General features: G+C 45.5%; 1 protein-coding gene across 1 annotated transcript in view; it reads left to right on the top strand.

Moving 5' to 3' along the window:
* LOC135904877 (syndecan-like) overlaps positions 1-14,229 on the top strand; it is a 138,583-nt gene extending 124,354 nt beyond the window's left edge. The window contains exon 6 of the mRNA XM_065435865.1: positions 10,767-14,229. Within this exon, the coding sequence (XP_065291937.1) occupies positions 10,767-10,936 (170 nt within the window). The 3' untranslated portion in view covers positions 10,937-14,229. The remainder of the gene's footprint in view (positions 1-10,766) is intronic.
* The last annotated feature ends 1,439 nt before the right edge of the window (positions 14,230-15,668 follow it).

Raw genomic sequence — 15,668 nt, 5'->3', positions numbered from 1 at the left:
TGCCAGAGCGCTCCACTGCGAGCACATACGTTGAAACTACAATGGTTCAATTACATGCTCGTTGAACCATGGAGCTTGGTGTCGTCAATCCAGCTGCTGTCCATCGGTGGACCCGAAGCAACGGCACTTGCCGCACCGTCGCCCATGTCTCCAGCTGCACGGCCACTTTGCTGGCCTTCAGACTAAGGCCAGTCATGCCGGCACGATTAGCTGATCAAACATGGCTGCGCCTGTGCGCTGCTGCTGAAGCGTCTTTAGACGCTAACCCCCCTTCATCGCAAGGCATGGCTGGCATAGTGCATGCGGGGTCTGGGCCTAAGTTCCTCATAGTTTGAGGCTAGTTGATTGTTCCAGACTGATCTAAATTAGCGACACGTTCGCTATGAAGCCCAGTGCGATCGTGCTTCAGTGCTTTGCAGCTTCATGTGGGCCCTCCTTTTACAGCGACTAGATTTGAAGTGTTCGTGGTAACAGTACAGGTGCTTTTCAAATGTTTATCAGGACTCGGCTTCAATGGGCAGGTTTAGAAAATCTCAAATGCCATGGAATGTGGTTATAACCGATAGATCATTATATCTGGGATCGTAAGGGGGTTCAATTGTAGTTGAAATATTATTCAAGAATCTAATTATTCTAAGATACACTATTTCATTTGTGTATCCAAGTTAAAATATTTCCACACCCTTATTAAGAAGTGTTAGCGTGTATACATTTGGCTTCCATTAGTTCTACTGTTAATTCGAATTAGCAGTTAATTCAACCTCTACCGAAGGTACTTTCCAACACCCATACATCTATAGGGGCCAGAACTTTTATTGTTTCCATCCCAAAGTTTACTTTCGCTGGATAAGTTGAGCTTGACTAGTCAGCGCTTGTGCCTGATCCTAGTGGGAACCCTAATTGTGACCCTAGCTGCTACAGCATCTGTCTCGGTCGGCCTATAGGACAGTGTGCTGAAGAAACATTATGTGCCACCAAAAACATTGGTCGCTGACCAGCCTTCGGCAGATTTCAATGTGAAAAGAGCAGCTCAAAGGGATCAATTATATCTACTCTATTCAAATGCACACTTTTTTCCAAGGAAGTTGGTCCTGAAGTTGCCTGTGCAAAAGTGCGACGTAAAACTGTTGTTATGTCATTAGCAGCAACGTACTGTCAAAGCCAGTGTCATTTCTATTGTGGCAGATCAAGTATATTCACATAGGATGAGGACAGCAGCACACCACTTTGTCCTTAATTACAGCAGCTCATTGAAAAGGTAATGTATTTTGCAGGCTAGACTAGTAACAAGTCACAGCAGATGTTTTTGGTGTTCCGGATATTTGCGTGCATTCCTTGATGAACTAGCAAATTGGTGAATAGTTTAGGTGTGAACCTTCATGTCATTTGCGATCTTAGCACAATGGTTCAATAAAAGTGGTGCTATCACTTGCTGTGGACTTCAAGGAGGGCAGTGAGTTGCAGCCTGTAGTGATAAAGAACAGATTGAGAACGATAGACATTAAGCATAAATTTCCATTCTGTAAAGGGTAAACTGCAGGCTGGGGCCCCAGAAATGTATTTTGAGTGCGAGGGCACAAGTCGGGGATTGTTTCACTACAAGCGATCTTTTTTTTTTTTTCGTTAATAACAAAGGCTTAATCTACTAGTACTGAAAAGGGGTCAGTCCTTGGGACTGGGAGTGCCTTCCTTCCAGTTCCAATATGAAGTGCTGCCAGTACTTCCCTGCAGTGGAATTTGTGTAGGAGCTCTCCCCCACTTGCCCCCCTTCATTTCTGGAGTTCCTGACTGTAGGCATCATCTTATTACCAGAATAATTGAAAACTTGCTACATTTCTTCTTATATAATTTGGTGTGTGTTAGGCTTGGGAGCACATTAGTCTAGTAAATACAGCCATATGAACCAGCAGTCTGTGTGGATGCTTTTTTGTCTCACTTCAATTGCGTCAACTTAATCACTCCTGTCAAGGTCGAATTAATGGGAGGCAACTGTGCTTGCAAGTCGTGGTCAATAAAGAATTGGTGTTTACTGAACACTATATTGGCTGCCGCAGTGCACTCGGCATGTGGCAGTGTTTCTACTGACAGACTTGGATGTGTCAAATCTGGCGCTTGCCCAAGAATTCAGCCAGCTGCTCATCAATATGCAGAATCTACATCAATGTGGAAGTGGTAGTCAAGTTTCTTAATGTTTGGTATTGTTTACAAGAGCAATTTAATTGTTCTTTCATTCTGATGAAGCCCAGATCGCACATGCGCTTGCTGACACATGCAAGCTCGTCTGTGCCTTGCCCCTGCCACGCCTCGCGAGGAATGGTGGTTTGCATCTACAATTAGATGAACAGCAGTGTGGGCTCAATCCTGGTACAGTGGTTAAACACCTTGCCAAACATCACTTCATATTCAGCATTGAGATTCGAAACGTGCTATCTGTATTTGGCTACTATCCATTGATTGAGCTGGTACAGCACAAACCGAGACAAGCACATGAACACGAGCGTGTACTCCGGCCCTCCCTTGCACATAACGAACATAGCTGCTACATCGCTCCAGGCACATCGTGATGCAAGCCAGTCCAAGCCGGCAATCTGTCAAACGGATCTCTATACTCGTGCCATGCTTCAACATGCACGAGCTGTCTCGCACCGTCTCTGCATGCATGGTACGAGACGGACGAGACATATCGACATCAGGCGGCTGGTAAAGCAGACAGGGACACGTCTTTGCGTTTCTAATTCTTCTAATGTTAGCTGGTGCTAGCACACATCAGGTGAAGCAAATAGGGTAATGTGAATATGCTAATAATAAGGTTATGCGAATGTGCTGTAGCTCGGGTCATTGAAGTGCCAATGCTACTGCTACATACCAAGGTATGCTGTTTTGCATGGCTTCTTGCCTTGCTTGTTTAGGTGGCATGGGGAAAGAGGACCCAGCATTATATGCACTGAATCTAAGCAGTTTTTACAGCTCTTAATTATGCAAACTAGCCAGCTGGCTTGTGAGAGAAGAAACTTTTTAACAGTGTTTCGGAAAGGTCCCTTTGTTTTCCTCCAGGCCATGCTGAACCGTATGCCAAAACAATTTAAGATGGCTTTAGTTTTGTGCTTAATCGTTCGTCAGACTCACTTGGAAAAGTTATGCTATGCATTCACACAAACCCATTTGTTTGAACTTGGTTCTGGTTTGTTAAGGATGAGCAGTTACACTATGCATTCACATGAACCCATTTGTTTAAATTCGTTTCTGGTTTGTTAAGGATTAGAAGTTCAGTCATGCTTCAGCTCCTATAGCGGTTCCACCTTAGGTTCCACTGTCTCAATGCTTTCGAGAGTGAGTTTGCAACAGTCCAGTGCAGATTATGGCAGTGCCCAGATACGAAACTAGGGAGCAACAATTTGAAACGTTGTGCAGTCTCAAGAGGACCAAGCAATGAAGTGGGGCTTACGTGGAACCATCCTTCAGATGGCAAGACGATAAGAAAACCTTGTTGAAGCTTACACACGAGAGGGATGGTGTAGATTCTGCATGTCATTGTTCATGTAATTTGAGGTTGCTGCTGAAGGTGGGCCACAAGGCACCGGCTGAAGAATCCACACCTGTGGTGGTATTAGATGTACGATAAAAGGCTGGAGTAGTGAGAATAGCGTTTTATACTCGGTCTTCCAAGTACCTTGCAGCACTGCAGAAGGTATGAGACATACATGGGCAATATCCTTGTGCAGCGGTATATAGTTTTGGGCATAACTGGCTGATTATTGGCTGCACTAGTTTTATTTTTCTCGCTAGATGATCCGGTACAGCGATACGTGACATGTAGCCAATGCATCCACAAAATCTGTCCCCTGCCAACCTGGCGAAGTCAAAACTGTGTATTGAATGATCGCAAGTTTTTTATTGTGCAATGCTTCCCTCGCTTAATTGCTGCCCTCGTCGAGGCAGACATCGAGGGTGGAGTTCGCACCATTTCAGCTGTTCGATTATGAGACAAAAATTTATAGCAGCAATCGAAATTCGCCTGGGACCATGTCGCTGTTAAACATGAAGAGTAAACATTTCTACGCACTCAGAACTAGCGCCTTTGCACAACAAATTTGACAATGCAGCCTTACCAACTTTGCGGCTTAATATGCCTTGTCTTGTGCAGTCAGACTACCAGATCAACGAAACATTGCTTGGCTTTGCTTGAACAATCTTTCTGCTTCAATTGGTGGCCAAATTAAGGCACACCTGTGCATGTGGAGTCCGAATAATTGAACAGTGCACTGAAGGTGTCCGAAATTTCAGTCGTACTTGTGCATTAAGCCTATGAGGCCTTTCGCGGTGCTGTGAAGCTGTCTGAACGATCAAGCATGTTCAAAGTATCATTTGGAAACTCCTTCTCTGAAAATCTCATCTGGCTAGATATGAAGAATAAGCTTCATTCAGTAATATGTAATATAATTAGGCCGATAACTACGAGGTCTAGTACTGGTTAACTGCATGCATAATTGCGCATGTTGCCCATTTTATGGAGGCCAACAAGCTGAACATTCGTATGGTAAGCTTGAGATTGCAGAGATCCTTACCTTGGTTTGTGAAACTGAATAATTTGATGTAACTTTAAGTCTCGTACCTCTGTGTTGCAAAATAAGATGTAATTAATGCGTGAAAGGTACTGCAGGCCTGAACCTATTCACCACAGAAGGAGTGGTGTTATGCTTCTGCAGTCAGCAGCCACATCGCACCACTTGCATTCGGAACCAGGACTGAGTATGTCATGTACTGGAAGCACATAGGTGTACAAAGGAGATTTGATGTAACCTTACATTTGCAAGCTGTTGTTCTAGTATATCAATCACTAATACCAAGAGGTGTTGCAGATCGAGAACTACATTGCAGTATGTTGTGCAGAGTGAGATTTTCGATTGCACTTATTGTGTGGTTTCTGTGGCATAAGGAAAGGCGCATGCGTCAGGTCTTGGGTTTGAATCCCGGCTGCTGCACTTTGAAGAGGGCGGAATGCAAAAAACCCTTTTGTAATCCACTTAGCAGGTAGGGGGACACGTTAAATAATCTGAGAGGCCATAAGTAAACTGGTGCCTATAGTTATTCCAATTGCACTTAAACGAGGCAGCCTGCATCCATGCCATTTAGTATGGCAGCATGCTCCCTTGCTCTGCTGTTAAGGCATCTGCCTGTCTGGCCTATAGAATGGCTGCCACGTGAAATAAATATTATAGACTATACATCCTGGCATTCCACGTATGTTATCTAGTGCCCTTTTGCGCATTTTCTTGTCTTGTCTTGGCTTACCTGGCAGCATATTAAAGGGGCCCTCAACCACTTTTTATCGGAAGTGTAGAAAGGCGTTTGCAGTGAAACGGGGCTATTTCAGTAATACTTTGCCAGAAAAAGAACTTCACTGTGTTCAGCAGAAGCGGAGTTATTGGCAATCAAATGTGGTGTTCGCTGTGCTCCCATTCCTTCTTCAATGCCTTGCACTGCGAAGGCTGCGAAGCAGTGGGGTGTGCCCACAACGCCCTGCTTTCTAGATGTCACTGTGGCGCACAGTTAAAATTTCATTTTGCATGTTAATGTAGATGCCGTGACTTCCGATTGCGGTGCCTACAACATGTTAAGCGTAAGCCGAATGCGGTTGTCCTCGGCGAGCTGCGGCGCGCTTGGCTAGTGAACTCGTGGCAGCACCCCGCACCAGCCTCGGTATTTATGCTACGTAGCTGACTGCAGCTGCGAATAGCAGCCGCATATGGGATTCCGCTTTATTGTGAAATAGTGTCCAGAAGGGAATAAGGAGCAGACTTCTGTTGAAACAAGAGCGCTTGAGAAAAAGGTGACTTTGCACTCTGCTTGTGAGCCTATGCACAGTATACGACAGCAAAACTTGGGTGAGATGTTCACAGCAGTGTATGCTATCCGTAGACAAAGCCCAAGGGGTGGTTCAGGGCCCCTTTAAGCCTTCATACAGGTGGAGTATGCAGCATTGATCCCATGTCTTGAAGCAATCTTAAGATTGTTAATCAGCATATGGATGTAAGGCATGATGTAGTACCTTCTGTTCTCTCATGAGCAATTTTCATCAGTCGTAGGCCTCCACTATGAACACCTTTAACATGAAGTTACTTGCAAGACGAAGCATTTGCCATGTTCCAGCCGAATTCCTATCCTTCTTATACATTGTGAATGCCTCTACCATGGAGCAAGCATTTTTCAGGGGCAAAGCGGCACTCGCTCTGGTGTCCCAATAAACTCCCGGCACAGGACACTAGCCGACGCGCCCTTAGTCGTTTGAGCTGGCTATGGAGAATGGGAAGACTCGTGCAGCATAGACCAGAGGCTCGCCGGTTCAAGGCCATCTGGGATGATCCACTGCTAGCCGCTTCTAGATGTGAATGGATGTGCTAATTTCTGTTACCGGCATTTACTAAACCGAAATTCAAAGCAGTGACACAAACGCGGCAGTCCGCACGCTCTTGGGAAATGAATCGTCTTGCTCACTACTGCAAGCAGCGTGCATGCTCGTATCTTGATCCACCGAAGACTTCACTTCAGGCTTCACTTCACATAGCAGCATGTGTATGTGGGACAGTCCAGAAATATTGACTGCATTGCATCTGGCAACAATACTGGCTGTTTCGGCTTGTCTACAAGTACCTTGTCCCCTAGTTCGTCGTAATGCTATGGCCTTCTACATATCTCTCTCCCAAAGAAGTGCTTCTCACAAAAATAGTTGCGAGATCTTTCCTTGAAATTGCACAAGCCCGCGCTTAAACCGTACCAGGTTACTAGGAATCTTGAAGGCAATTACATCATCCTTGCAAGATTTGTAGCCACTGCCATAGTTCAGCATAACAAATTTTTTTCCCATCCTCAAATGGCATGGATGGAAAGTGCTCGCCTTTGTACCTTGGTGAAAAGCACACGCACAAGGTCTGAGAAGCTGGCACTGTGCATTGTGGAAGCCCGCGAGAACAAGACGGAAAGCTTGCAAACTGCAAACAAAACTACTACACTTTACTCGTCGGAGCACATTGTGCCCGAACTTATCTGAGGTTTGCCTCCTGAAGTCACCTACACGCCCGCAATGCATGCAAGCAAAATTAACACCTTCCGTTCCGCCCATTCGGTGCTCCACTGTGCCTGCTGTTCCACGGCACATGTTCCTGCATTGTTGGAGCGGTCCACATTCTAAGAAACCTGCTGTAAAATCGCCTACAGACATTGTGTTTACAAAATGTCAGATTTATTTTGTTGGCAAAAGGCTTCCACGTCCATTGCAGTAAAAAATGACTAGAAAGTGAGCATAAAAAAGTTTTAAAACATGCAGAAGGTTCGAGTGCACTTCTGTTTTTTGAACTTGGAAAGCTTCTCGGACTTCTGAACTTGGCCCTTGAAAACTAAGCACAGCAAAGTATGGTTCCGCCTCAGTTTTCGGTGGTATGCGTTGAAAAAAATTGGCCGACTTGGAAGCCTGTATACATTCTTTAGCCTGATACTCTGGTTGCAGCAGCTACAACAGAGCAGTCTGGCAAGCAGGAAGCTTTCTATTGTTTTACAAACAACTGCCGAAAGTGTAGACAAATATGTCCATGTATAGTTGGATACAACTTTAGAAAAAAGGAGGCGTTTACTCCTCCGAGGCGGAGGCACACGGGTATCCACCAATGGGCGCGCACTCTGGACTAACGTCATGAGCCGGACGGCCGGTGACCCCGCCGACGAAGATGGCCGCCCGCGCTTCCAACTGGGCGAGGTTGCGTCAACCGTGTGCCCCTCGTCAGAGTGAATTCCAGAACTGTTTGTGATGGTCTATCATGCCGGAAACATTACTGTGAGCTCACGATGCGGCATTTGTGCCGCATGTGTTTATTCTGAGCCGTGATCCGGCGAAGGAACATTGCAGCGAGCATCGCTGGCGCTGCGCTACGCTTTGCCTGAAAACAGGATCCTGTGGTGACTGCTACGAACACGCATCCTGCATGTTTGTTCCATGTTGTTTTATTTCGCTCCCAAGTGAAGTTACGACGAGAAAAGTTTGCTAAGACTGGTGACTACTGTTAGCGGTGGGTGTGTTCGTGTACTGTGTCGCTGCATTTTTCGTCGGACGGGGTGAAGTGATGGAGCAAAACCATTCTCACGAGAAATCGGAAAAGGGTGCGTGCATGAAACAAACCTAAGAGTGTTTCAACAGAAAATATTCACAGAAGAAGCCTTCAACTCAAAGGTTTGTCGCCGTCAACTTAGCGTGAACGATCATTGTCAGCAGTGAGATAACCGAGCGTCTAGCGATGGTGTTCGAGCGTTGTGTAGCACCGTCGATTAATTGCTGTCCACCAGTGCTCACTGCATGCGGAAGCTGTAGAACGCGTGCTCTGAAATTGTGAAAACACAAAACGGAAAAATATGTTTTATGCTTGTAGCAAGCATGTGACGCCCCCTCAGGTATGTTCGTTCTTCACTAGGCTCGGTGGCCTGCTAAAGCTCGGCAGGCAACATTGGTCACCGCACCGCAATAAACACCGAGCACGGCTGCTCGCCGGTCAGTCATCGTTCAGCACCACCACACTGCAGAGCGTCCGTCTAACGGAGGGTGCCTCGAGCCCTCCCTTGTTCACGAATCCGGGTGGATCGTGACAGTGCTATATTTAAAACCGAGAGTATTTATTTAAAGCGATGAGTGAAAGATTTTTGTATTTTCCTGCCTCGACCATATTCTGGCCCCAGGTTTGTAATGGTTGCGATAAATGCATTGTTCTATATAAGTACTTTTTCAATAGCAACTGATTCGTTTTAAGCTTGGAAAACGAGTAGTAGATACGCTGTGTACATGTGAACAAGTGCAAAAGCCTTGCAGAGCTGCTCTTTCTACTTTTGTCACTTGCAATGAGCAGACGACAGGCAGCATTGCAGAAGGCACGGGGTTATTTTTTTGTCGCTATTCGGCATGTGCTGTAGCACATGAGAGCTCTATTAAATAAGTCATCAAAATAGAAAAGTATTTATTTATACCGAGAATTACACGTTTCAGGAGCACGATTTTTCGAGCGGGAGTATTTTAGTCGCGGAGGCAATCGGCTGTCGCGCTTCGGTCACCTGGGCGGGGCCTCCCCTTTGTTCTAAAGTTGTATCTGACTTTAGTGTGCAAAACCTAAAACAACTAAGAAATAGCCTGCAATGTGCTGCCATCTATGAAAAATGGCCCGAAACAACCGTTTGAGCAATTGGCAGATCGCCGGTCACTCAGACATTGGCCTTGGCCGTCGCAGTCGTCAATCGCCGTCTGTGGGAATGATTTGTGGCGCCAGCAGCCATTGTCTGGTCGGGGACACTGCTGGTAGCTTGTTTCAGGGGCAGTGTATGGTGTAAGTTGAGTTGTACTAAGCAATTACTTCTAAAATGTTCGTCCCGTCTCTTTATTGACATTATTGATGTAAATCGAGGGTAATTTACAAAATGTGGGACAAGATCGTGATCTTTTGTGCTTCGTGCGCCATACAAGAGCGTGTAAACGATAAGACACACCTGCCAAGTCTGCTGTCGTGCTGTGACGAACACTGCATTTCCTCCTTCCCAAACTGTGACGCCTGCCCGCACTTGCTGTCGCTGCTGCAAAAAATTCCCCTCCTAAGATGCTTCTTTCTCCTTGACCTCTACAGCAAAAACCTCAACACATTCGCCTATACAGTGAGTAAACTTGGGTATCGACGAGATACGGTGCACCCAGCGTGCTAGTCAATAGCAGAACAAAGACCACACAGGAGGGTCCCGACTATGCTGCAGCTATGGTAACCAGGTTTCACCATCAATTGTGCCATGAACCTCGAGGCCATGTGAAGTCACCTGCAGTTGCACATTCTCTGGTAAAAAGCCTCCGGAACAAACTGCAGACTTATTTCATGATATATTTCTTGAATTCAGGATAATATAAAGATTCTTTTATTAAATGTGCTTAGCCAACATTATGTCTATGTGCAGCACGGGACCGTTGCAGTAATGTAACCTGTTCAACGAAAGATTTCGGAGGTCCCAATTGCTTCATTGTAGAGGTGTCTGACTGTATTTTGCTTACACATAGTTGAAGTATTCATTGCTGTAATCATTGACGAGTGTTGCTACTCATTCTTTAGCAAATCTAAGCAGCACGCTCACTGCTGAGATGAACTTGTGGATACTACTGGGACATATGTTGTGCTCATTAATTCTTTTTAGCAGCACGGAATACTGATTTTCCAGTGCGGGTTGCTCTGGATTATGGTGCCAGTGTTGATGAGTGGGGACTCAAAGTGAGTGGGGACTCGAAGTGAGTGGGGACTCGAAGTGAGTGGGGACTTATATTTTGCTATCTGCTTTTCAGCAAGCAGTCCAGAACTCGCTTGGTACAGGTCCACCACCATCACACTGTGGAGTGCAGTTTTCATTTAGCAGCTGCTGTTATTGCTTTGCTCATGCTGTTAAGAATGTGCCAGTGAAGTGTACGCTGGGCAAGTTGAAAAATTCTTGTGCAGTCATTTTGTTCTAAAAACATCGCATGAGACGTGAAAAGGTCTTTAATATATTTGATAGTATTCATTATAAGCATATGATCATTATGTGCCAGTGTTGAGGAAATCAATGCATTTTAAATTAACTTCATTGCATCCATAATCTATATTGATGGTTATTACAATTCATCTGTGCTGTGTGGAGTAGCCACAGCTATGCATTAGACATGTTCTGTGCAATTTGTGCCCTATTACCTGCCAACCTCTGTTTATTGTTCCTCTGTGCAGCGGTGATCGGTGGTGCCGTCGTGGGCCTGTTGTGTGCCATCCTGCTTGTCATGTTCATTGTCTACCGGATGCGCAAGAAGGACGAAGGAAGCTACGCCCTGGACGAACCCAAGCGGTCACCGACAGTCAACTCGTACATGCGTAGCAGCAACAAGGAGTTCTACGCCTAGAGAGAGATCGCCACCAACACTCGTGCAAAAGAGACGCCTCTCCTCCTCTTTCCCACTTGCCTGTACCCTCGGCTCGCGCAACACCAGCATCAAAGGGCAAGCCACAAACTTCTCAAGTGGAAGCGTCGTCGAATGCTGCGGAAGTGTGCAACTAGAAGTTTGTGCAGTTTGCCGTGCGGGTTCCCCAGCTCCATCCTGTTATTTTTTCCCTCTCCACGTACAGTAACTCTTTTAACAACTTTTTCTTTTTTTTCCTAGTTGCCTTCTTGTGTTCCTTGACATTGTTTTAACCTGAAGCGCATTCTTAAAAAAAATGACATTTTAAAAACAATGTTCGGTTTGTTGTGCCTTATAGTTGTCACTTGATGTAACGAAATTTTTTCTTACATTAGTTGACTTTTTTAACACCGTGTGTCATCGTCCTGGTATAGCGCAGTCAACGACGGCTCCTTACTGTTGGCACTGCTAGCAGAAATACCATGTCAGCTGGAACTGAAGGGCCTTCCATTCAATGCTGCCTGTCAAGTGCTGTCTGAGGGGTGTCTCTCCTAGTGCCATTTATTTAAGCCTTCTTACTTATAGACCATTGCTTTGACGCTGTGGTTTTATTTGATGCAAGCTCATTGTCGGGGTGTAAGCAGCGGAAAACGTCTAGCGCCAGGACTCGTGGTTGTCCCCACGCTTCGCACGTAAAGTTGCATTGGCAGTCAAAACAGGAAAACGTAAATTGGGTGCTTTACAGATGTCCCTGCTGTCGCATTAAGGCACCAACAAAGGGATGCTTGTGGAAGCAAACTGTTTACTTTGTTCTTGGCTGGGGAATTGGTACAGCATTCAACTTGAACCACTCTTTACCTGTTCGTTCCATCTTGACAGCAGTGTCATAGAGATGTCTTGTTTGTACATTCCAGCTGCTGTTCGGGATGGGTTTCTGTCGTCCGCTTTCCTTACAGTGACAATGTTCCTTACATTCGCAATTCTCTGCTGGCAATTGGTCCTCTGTGGGATTTAGTTACAGACTAGCCAAAAGCTGCAAGATGTTGCTAATCCATGTGCAATTACATTTCTAAGTTCTGTGGGTTTTCGGGTTGGTTGTCTCGTCGATGACAAAGCAGACTACCCCCAGTAGAACACTCAGTTTGTTTCACGGAACCACCCAGTCTCTTGTCGGAGTTCTACTAAGGCCCCAATGCTCGGTTCCCTGCCAAGAGTGCACGTTGGTGAGCTCGTATAGGCTCTGCACGTGTTCACAGACCAACGGTGTGTGTGTGTATGTGTAAGGCTTTGGCGTGTGCCACAAAATGAGTGCAAAGTATATTGTTCCTCTTTTTCCACTGTTCCTCACTGCGTAACTTTGTACTGTTGTGTTGTCCACCAGAAGGCCTCCCCACCCTGACCAAAAGTCTAGATTGCCACACACCAACACTGAGTAACAAGCGATTGCACTTTAGCTCCAGCATGAAACTAAAGTTATCTTGACAAGCATCTATATACTTTCAAAAGGCTCGCTAACTTTCTGTTGCATTTATTGCTTCTCTAGTGCTGTTGCCCCCGAGATGAAAAGATGCCTTGGGAGCGTAGTGTTCACGAATAAGTGGTCAGATGCAAGCGTTCAGCAGGCAGCAGTACTGGATAAGTAAATCTGCTACATTTGTGGAGTGTAGCAGCGCTCTTTGAAGTCTTCAGTTGAAGCTTTGATAAACTCGTATTGTGGCTTAGGATGGGCTGGCCTTTCCAAGCTTTGCGGACAACACTTCTCGTGTCTTCAGCCTGCCCAAGACGTCTTTTTTACGTTTACCCCTGTGTACCCCCATCTCCCCTCACTTGAAGTGCTTATAGAGTTTTGTATTGCCCATTTTCTTTTTCTATACGATATACACATATACACGAATGGGATGTGTCGTGAAAGTTTGTGTGTGTGTGTCACTCTGTGCAAGAGGGTATGGCTGTAGCTTTGAAATCTGGGATTGAATGGAACATCGGTGCTTTCAAGTGGAGAGCATTTCCATTGTCTCAACGGAGCCCACCTGCCCACGCGTTCTGGGCCCTCTTATGCATCTAGCTTGTATGGAACTACACCTTCCTTGACTGTCTCGCCGACAGCCCTCTTTCTCGGTTTGTCTCAGCGTCTTTCCCCATTCATTTCTTTTAGCATGCATGTTTAGCCTTCAAGAGGCCTCACCTGTGTCGTCGCCTTCCTTTTTCTTGTACATACTTCACAAACCGAGTCACCCCATGTGTCCCGAGGGAAATGAATGCAAAAGAACCGAACAGCCATGGGAGCATCCGGTACGAAGTTTGGCGTGCTTTGCACGCTTTTGCCTTGATGAAAATGCTTTGGACTCCTTTCTCTTTTGCCTTTCTTTTTTTTTTAATGTACCGTGCCTGTTGTTGTTGGTTTTAGTGCATAGTGTGTTCAAAAGAGCCTGTAAATACTGTACACTTTTCCAAAATTTGCTTAAGGGACACCCAAACTTGTCTTCAACATTGCAAGAGTAGTATTCTTTTATCGAACCTTGTATGTGTGACCACTGGATGTTCTAGCAGTTTGTGTGTCTTCGTAAAGGTGGGGTCATCAAGAAATTCCTTTTTTTAACTGAGCATCAGATGGCCTCTCCATTTACAATTTTAACTTCCTTGGAACTCGCAGTCCTGAACAACTGCTTTCTTTTTTTTTTTGGTGCTTACCTTTTCATTGTGACCCTACCATGGGTTTCTATCTGGGCTGCAGTATATGAATAATACACAGGATATTTTAATTCAATGCCTTACGATTCCAGCCCTGCTCTTGAACCACATTTCTCAATGCTGGTCCGGTGTTTCGTCGTTGCGTTAAATTTTTTTTTTTACTACAAAGTGTTAACTGTGACCTCTGCTTGATGCTGCAATTGACCGTTTCTTGCATTTCAAATAACCTTTGAAGTTTCCAGTAGACAGTTTTTTTTTTTCTGCTCACTGCTAGAATCTTAATATATTATATGCAAAGAGTGCGTGTTGTTGTACGGTGTTTTCACACATCCACATACAACTGCTGCAAAGCATTTTTTTTGTACATGTTTAATTTAAGACGTCGCTGCATCAAAGACCAAACAGTAGCTTCCAAATGTACCAAAACTGTGGTGTGTCCGCATTAGTCATCTTGGCTGCCTGTCAGCGCAACTGCAGACAGGCTCCAAAGAGTGCACAGTTGAAGACACTGGTCTCGACCTTGTATTGCTGCGAAAACATTTTTGTACAGAGGTTTTCATAGTTGTCAATACAATAAATTGATGGATTTACAAAAAAAAAGCAAAGGTGTTCTTTGTTGGCAAGTTACTCGCTAGTGAGTAGTGGTCTACTTGTCACACTCTCGGCTTGCGGCCGGGTGGTGGAGAGGATTTGCAGTCAAGGATTGCCGCTTTTCTGGGTAAAAATTTTAGCAGCTGGCGAAAGTGTTTGATTAGGTCTTCACACCGTGTTGTGCAGCACAGGCGAGTACAAGCTTGCGTTACTTAGCGAGTACGCAGCGAAGGGCCAACGGGGCCCTCGGTCGAAGCAGTCGCCATCAGTCCTTTTACAGAACATCTTCACAAACTGCTTCAGCTTGAGCAGCAAAGTACCTTCTTAGCAACATCTCCCTCCCCCCTATTTATGCAGATGTGTGCCACTGTCGAGACTTGCCAGGAAAGGGTGAAAGTACCAATTGAACCCTTCAGAGGGATCTCTCATTCCTGATGCCCTTGGCAGTAGAGAGGTTTCGTGGCTAGGAAGTGTCGGACAAAAGTGAAAACGGCAACATGCGATGCATGGGAAAGTGTAGGACTCTAGGCAAGGTAATTTGCCTGGCACATGAACGCATGGTTCAGTTCATAGACACGTGCCACTGCATTCTTGATGTGTCAGCTTAAACACGTGCATCTTAAAGGAAGGCGCTCTTGCGCGCCCTGTCGTCTGCTAGCGGCAACAGCATCTACTCGGACTGCAACTGCGCAGCGAGCTCGTCTGTTGTGAGAGCAGCAGACGAAAAATACATTCTATATTTGCTGTGATACCAGAAAGGCGCGAGTCTGATATATCTTCAGATACAGAGGCAAAGGAGGGCTGCAGAGACGGCGGAAGGGCGAGTCGGAGCTATTCCGTAATGAGACAGTGATGGATTGTGTGGTCTCGCGATGGCAAAAAAAATCACGAATTAGGAATAAAATGCGCTTGAAATAATTGACTAGTTATGTATGCGTGATCAAAGGAGGGAAAAGTGCCGAATAGCGTTGCGGTGGTTAACCGGCAGCAAGCACAGTGAGGGAACTGGCTGTTCAGGAGGAAAACCGCCCAAGTGGGAGCCCTATAATATACCGGTGACTCTGCGATTTTAGCTTCCTTATTTCGGGACCAGCAGCCATCTCAGCCTTGTCATATTGATCGTGTTAAAGTACGGTGAAATGCCATTTGGTTGAACACAAGTCGAACGAACTCCTTGCCTGTACAAGATGCTCTCGTCCACGGAACCAAGCTCTTATTATATTGCCTAATGTCCTACCTATGTTAAAAAAGAAAAAGCAATGGAAAAAAAAGCAAATTCCCACAACCAAATTTTCTGAACCCGTATTGTAAACTTTGCTTTTGCACGCCTCCGTTGTTTGTTGTTCCCCTACTTTTCTTCCACCAATCTACCGATTGCTGCTTACTAATCTCTACTGCATGCATGTTTACTTTCCCCCTGCTTTTGCTGAACTCAAGGGCTTCAAGGAGGCCA

This window comes from Dermacentor albipictus, chromosome 3 (genome assembly GCF_038994185.2).
Source record: "Dermacentor albipictus isolate Rhodes 1998 colony chromosome 3, USDA_Dalb.pri_finalv2, whole genome shotgun sequence".
Taxonomy (NCBI): Eukaryota; Metazoa; Arthropoda; class Arachnida; order Ixodida; family Ixodidae; genus Dermacentor; species Dermacentor albipictus.
Note: the sequence above shows the minus strand (reverse complement) of the source record. Positions and strands in the feature narration are given on the sequence as shown.